General features: G+C 38.3%; 1 protein-coding gene across 1 annotated transcript; it reads left to right on the top strand.

The window, feature by feature from the left end:
• The first annotated feature begins 5,247 nt into the window (after positions 1-5,247).
• Positions 5,248-6,060, top strand: LOC107571638 (vegetative cell wall protein gp1-like). Its single transcript, XM_016257972.1, has 2 exons — positions 5,248-5,252; positions 5,340-6,060. Exons 1-2 carry the CDS (start codon positions 5,248-5,250, stop codon positions 6,058-6,060), a joined length of 726 nt encoding a protein of 241 aa, XP_016113458.1.
• Positions 6,061-7,120: the final 1,060 nt, after the last annotated feature.

Raw genomic sequence — 7,120 nt, 5'->3', positions numbered from 1 at the left:
GTAATTGTTTTGAACAGTTTATTTAGATATTAAAGACGTCTGCAAGATGTCTGTTAAAGCTCTCTTCATCTGGAAACCATCTGCTGTGTACAAACATCTGATAGACGTCTCTAAGATGTCAGTTTTACATTCATTCTAAATCATAAACATCTTAAAGACATCTTCTAAACGTCTATTTGACATCTGATAGGAAATGTCCTATAGATGTATTGCAGATGAGCAAACACTCTAAAAAACACGTCTTGCAGATGTAAATGCAGGCATCTCTGTGATGTACGTGTGCTATCAGGGTATACAGTGGGTACGGAAAGTATTCAGACCCCCTTAAATTTTTCCCTCTTTGTTATATTGCAGCCATTTGCTAAAATCATTTAAGTTAATTTTTTTTCCTCATTAATTCTGCAAAAATGTCAACAATTCTGTGTTTTTCTGTCAATATGGGGTGCTGTGTGTACATTAATGAGGAAAATTTTTTTTACTTAAATGATTTTAGCAAATGGCTGCAATATAACAAAGAGTGAAAAATTTAAGGGGGTCTGAATACTTTCCGTATCCACTGTATATATATATATACAAATTATAATACTTCATAAGACCAATAAAAATTTTTTTTAGTGAATTGTTGGCCTTCTGGAAAGTATGTTCATTTACTGTACATGTACTCAATATTTGGTTGGGCCTCCTTTTGCATGAATTACTGCATCAGTGCGGCGTGGCATGGAGGCAATCAGCCTGTGGCACTGCTGAGGTGGTATGGAAGCCCAGGTTTCTTTGATAGTGGCCTTCAGGTCATCTGCATTGTTGGGTCTGATATATATAATTTATATTATTATACATAATCTGTTTGTTTGAGTGGCCAGATATAGTAACATTGCTGTAGTTATTTTTCTAACTTGCAGCACTGGTTAAACACATCATACAATGCATTTTTCATGACTTTTTCCCACTGTTTTCAATAAAGTTATAACGATAATTTTTTTCTGAATAGAATTGCTTTCTGTTCTTCATATGACACCCAACCTTTAACCAATATACTTGAAGAGACATAGCCTACCAATGTGCTTATTTTTATACACACAAAATAGCCCCATAAAGTATTCTAACACTTACAGTAAGCCACACTTAAAATGTCTGAATGTCATTGCATTAGAGGATAAAATATCTATCTATCTATCTATCTATCTATATATATATATATATATATATATATATATATATATATATATACACTTTATAACTAAATGGCATTTGGTTCGATATTCGCAACGAGATGACATTCAAACATTTTAAAAGTGGCCTCAATATTATGTGGACCGACATATAGTTTTTGCCTGAGAAATGATACCCTCTGCCGGTTAACTTAATTCACTGCAATAGTCTGAGCTAGAGCCTGTTGACTAAACATTAAAATTCTGAGTTTATATATAGTGAAACCTGGTTAGTAACACAGAGAAAAGACATTTCATGTTAACGAAGGAAACTAGCAAAAAAAACAGCTTCTGTCTTGAGTTTAACAACTGTACAATAACAGTGAGCGCTACAAGTATCTTGTGCTGCTGTTTATTGTCGCCCCTAGTGGCCGCCAAATGTCATTACCACGAATCATCACAGAGAGTAACTTCGCTTCACCGAGGTCACTTTTTAAATTGTATGCAGTTTGAGAGCGTCAAGATTGTAGCATTGTTCTTCAAATATCCTCAGCTGTACATTTTAAGTGTTAAAAACACCGGCAGCTCATATGAGCTCGAAGGAAGGCAGAATTAAGCGCACCAAAAATAATTGGATTCGGATGATGCACCTTCACTAACGCAATCAATAATCGATGAACGTCCAAATATTATACCTGCCGGGCGACAGTTAGAGAGGACACCTCCGTCTGAAAGTGAAAGAGTAACAACACACCAGCCCAGCGAACCAGATTCTTCTCCAACTTCGGAGCAAGTGGTCAAAGATGAGCCATGCGGCCAGGTAAACAAACAAACACAGCGATAGTATATCAATGGGTCATTCGTGTTTCTCACGAACAAATACTAATGTGTACCATTAACAATGAATAGCCTATATGGCGTCTTTTGCTTCATGATAATATATACATTTCTTTAGACTTAATTATTTTCTTTTTTTTATCATGAGAATGTTTTGGCTTGTCCTCACCCATGTGTTTCCAACATACTGGAAATGGATTGCATTAATTGTATCACATAACTTATATGATCAACTCATTTCTAATTATTGTTTTATTTCTGCTTTATGTTATAATGAAATGACCCTGACACTAAACAATAAAAACATAATGTAAAAAAATGCAAATTCTATTTAATATTATTAATACAATAATTTAATAAAGTTATAGTATTATAAGTGAAAATGATTAACATGATTCAAAGTTGTAATTTTGTCTTACAAGAAGAGTTTAATAATTAATCAAATTATACATTGTTCTTCAGAAACCCACTAAATTCACATAACTGATTAAAGTGACAATTGCCAATATCAGTAAAAAACAAAAAATAAGTTGAACTGATTATTAGTTTATCTAAACATTTACATGAATAAATATGAACTGAAACCTAGAATTCTCTCTCTCTCTTGACATTAAAAAATCCTTCAAACATTAAAATGTATTAATTTGGCTTAGGATGAAACTATAAAAATGTATATTTATTAGCATTATTTTAAATGTTCACATTTTTAAGAATCACTTTATGAAATTTCTTAATGAGTTCAAATTTCTTTCCAAGGAAATAACCAAACACCTTTCTTGCAATGGATCAAATGAAGTTCTCCAGCACCCCAAAGTTAAAGATGAGAGGAAGTCCATCAGGAGGTCTAGTTCTACAGCAGCAGGTGATTTCATATGCTCACTGACATAAGTAATCATATTCACACGTCTCTCTATGTTTTTATATTTGTTAGTAATGGTACCGCACCACATATACTCACTGATTCTTGTTCAGTATAATTTTATTGTTTTAATATTCACTTTCATGACTGTCCAGTGTCACGAATCCGGTCCATGAACTTTCCAATTCATTGACTCTCGCACTACACACTGTTGCACATCACCCCGGACTACATTTCCCATCATGCATTGCACTGATTGCACTCAGCACGAATTGCACACACCTGTTTACACTGATTGCACCCAGCTGTTTCATATCACTCCCTCACTATTTAACACTCACTCTGATCCCTTCCCTCGGCCGAGTATTGTTTCAGCATTTATCACGTTACACGTCATTATCATGAGCCAGGTCTAGTCACCGCTGATCTTCTAGAGCCTCATCACGTCGCAGCTGTTCATCCAGAGCTGCCGATCGTCGACCTGTGCTAGCCCTAGGACTATTCTTGTGTTTTGCCCACCATATACCTGTTTGCTCTCATCTGACCCATGCCTGCTGTATGACCACGTCTCTGCCTTTGTCTAATAAAGCTCTGCGAATGGATCCGCAAGTCTCACGTCTCGTCAGCCCCATAACATCCAGCAACCACTGGCAATACCGATCCTGAAATCTTCATCCAGGGAATGCAGGGATACAAATGGACAGACACAGACCTGGAGTTTGTCTATCAAAGCAAATGGAAAAAGCGAGTTCAACAGGCACAGGTCAATGAATGCATATTTTTAGATGGAATATTAGTATACTGCATAGTATACACTAAATACTGCATGCTATTTTAAAAACTACTACATGTTATGCAATGCTAAACATTTTCAGTAGTAGCGAGTGGTGTCCAGTTATCATCTCAGAAAAATCTTTGATTATTTACCATATGTTTATTCCAATATTTGTCAAATTGTTTAAAACCACTGTTAATATTACATTACTTATTAATTTGCATATTGAGAGTTTTGCAAATATAGTAGGTCACCTGGTATTCTGTGCACACTGAAATGTTGCATATTGTACACATACACAATGTCACATCCTCTCCTGATCATTGTCATTAAAATTCTTTTCATCTTGAGAATTAAATTAAACCAAGAGGCCATTTTCGTGACAATTTGATTTACAGCAAGAGTTAAGCGACTTGCAGAAGTCTCTGAAGAGCATGAAACAAATGCGGGACATGGGCCTTGCAGCACTTGACAAAATACAAACAGAGCTTTCTAAGGTGATATGACATATTTGTAATGCATTTTTCTCTTCAGACACACCACTTTCACAATGTGATGCTTGTGAAACACCTGTCTGATCTCAATATCTGTGGCTTTGGTGTTTGAGGTGGCGTCATGTGAACATTTACAGCAAATTTCCATGGAAATACTTCTGAGGTCCCTGAGCTCTAGTCAGCTGGAAGGGCTTGATCTTAAAAATCTCCTTGCCAAATTAAAGGTTGCTGATGTGCACTGCACTACTGCTGAGGAGAAGGCAGAGGTCAGCAAACTCAAGACAGAGGCGGAAAAACACAAGTATTGAGGTATTAACCAGACAGCATGCACACAATGAAAGAATGGCTTTTCTAGTGGTACTTACCCATGCAAAACTCACTAGCATGATGCTAAAATGTTACCATGTGGTTGCTAGGGTGTTCTGGGTGGTTCCCTCCAAGTCTTCTGTGTCCCCACATCAATGTACATCTATGGGATGTTTTTGCCAGTTTTATTGTCCACCAGAAGAAAACAGTTCTAAATCTCTTTTCAACATGCTAAAGTTGTTGCTGCAGATTAGCAGTGTTTAGATTTTTGATACATCTACATTTATTTTGTTTTCAGAGAAAAGGAGTGATTCATGAAGGACACTGACAGCTGTAAGGAGAACAGCAACCAAATCAAGGTGACTGCTAGCAAGAGCACATCCTCAGATATTTTTTGAAATGTGTGTCTTTTGAACGTTTTGGACTTAAGATGATCCTTTTTTTTTGTGGGAAGGTAAACATAGATACTCTGAAAGCAGAAATATCTGTTCTGGAATCCCAGCTGTCCGGTAAAGAGGTTAGTGGATCACTTTTGACTACTGTTTGCTATTTCCGATCTGATACTTTTAGCACTAAGCAGACATTCAAACTGAATAAAGGCCCATTACAATGACGATAACTATAATAGCAACTATAGTTTTAATAATCATTCTAATTGAGAGAGATTTTCCACATGGCTATAACGATTATAACAATATTATGAGAAATATTATAATTGGAAACATAGAGAAAATATAGAGCGTTATCGTCCAGCTAATGAACAATAAAAACATTGACAGATAATCAAAATCCACCTGACTTTAAATATAGCTAATATAGTTATCGTTCATGGTGTGAACGGGCCTTTAATATGTACCTACACATTTTTAGTCAATTAAATTTGCACCACAGTCAGCTAAACCACAGCAAAAAGTCCACAGAGGCACCAAACACTCTACTGCCCCTAAACTCCCTTCAGACCCCAAACCTCCTGCCTCTCCTCCTGCTCCAAAACCCTCCAAACCTCCTGCCTCTCCTCCTGCGCCAAAACCCTCCAAACATCCTGCCTCTCCTCCTGCTCCAAAACCCTCCAAACCTATTGCTGCTCCTCCTGTGCCAGAGCCCTCCAAACCTATTGCTGCTCCTCCTGCGCCAGAACCCTCCAAACCTGTTGCTGCTCCTCTTGCGCCAGAACCCTCCAAACCTATTGCTGCTCCTCCTGCGCCAGAACCCTCCAAACCTATTGCTGCTCCTCCTGCGCCAGAACCCTCCAAACCTATTGCTGCTCCTCATGTGCCAAAACCCTCCAAACCTATTGCTGCTCCACCTGTGCCAAAACCCTCCAAACCTATTGCTGCTCCACCTGCGCCAAAACCCTCCAAACCTATTGCTGCTCCTCTTGCGCCAGAACCCCCCAAACCTATTGCTGCTCCTCCTGCGCCAGAACCCTCCAAACCTATTGCTGCTCCTCCTGCGCCAGAACCCTCCAAACCTATTGCTGCTCCTCATGTGCCAAAACCCTCCAAACCTATTGCTGCTCCACCTGTGCCAAAACCCTCCAAACCTATTGCTGCTCCACCTGCGCCAAAACCCTCCAAACCTATTGCTGCTCCACCTGCGCCAAAACCCCCCAAACCTATCCTCTTTTTGAAAATCTTTTAATTAGCAATGATGTAATTTAGACTTTTAGACTTGGGAGTAGTTTAGTGCCCTCTAGTGGATATTTTGAGTTTAGCATTTATGGACACTCAGTGGTGGATATCAGATGTAATTCTGTCTAATGGTCTTACCACACATTAATGTAGTTTTTTTTCCTTTACTCCACATGTTATGATTTTTTTTCTTTTCTTTGGAGATGAATAAACATTTTTCAACTCTCCCTAAAGCAATCTGGGTTGTGTATTGGCTTATTCAGAACATCTGAGAGTTGTCATATTACATGTAACTCTCACAGATAAATTTCCATTCTGTTCAAACCACCAGTGTCTAATTGCCAAATAAGGTCCTACTGGAAAATCCAGCTTAGGGTGATAGCTGTGTTTTGGAACATGCTGATTTCTAGCTGGTCCAAGCTGGTAGATCAACTTGGAACAGCAAATAACAGCTGGTCATACCAGTTCATGCTGGTTTTTGGGGCACAGATGCTTAAACTGGATTTTCCAGCAGGGGCCTGCTTTTGTCTACAAAGTCTTGGTTTAGCTATGTGGACTTCAGACAAAATACCTTTTTAGCCCAAATAAGATTTGAAATGTTAACATTTCAATTAACAATGTTTTTTATCTTTTCTTTTGCAAAAGCATGTTCTGGGTGGCTGCGAGGACATTGCTATGCAATTGCTAAAGTGTTCTTGTTGGTTGACAGCATGTTTCTGTTTGGTTGGTAGGGTGTTCAAGATTGTTTTGAGGGTGTTGCTAGAGTGTTCTGGTTGGTCACCACTTGCCAGTGCATTGCTATGAGATTAATTACACGTTTTGAGTGGGTGGTGGTTAACGTATTGCTATTTGGTTGCTACTGTATTCTGTGTGGTTTCTTGGACCTTGCTAGATGGATGCTAGTGTATTTCTTAGCGGTACCTTGGCTAGATTCTAGGGTGTTGCTAGGCCGTTCTGGGTGGCTTTCAGTGCATTCTTATGCAATTAAAAACATAATCCGGTGGTTGTTAGCACATTGCTATTTGGTTGCTACTGCATTTTGTGTGGTTTCTTGAAGCTGGCTAGGTGAT

Source organism: Sinocyclocheilus grahami, unplaced genomic scaffold (assembly GCF_001515645.1).
Source record: "Sinocyclocheilus grahami isolate Dianchi unplaced genomic scaffold, SAMN03320097.WGS_v1.1 scaffold1624.1, whole genome shotgun sequence".
Classification (NCBI taxonomy): Eukaryota; Metazoa; Chordata; class Actinopteri; order Cypriniformes; family Cyprinidae; genus Sinocyclocheilus; species Sinocyclocheilus grahami.
This window is presented reverse-complemented; position numbering and strand designations above follow the sequence as displayed.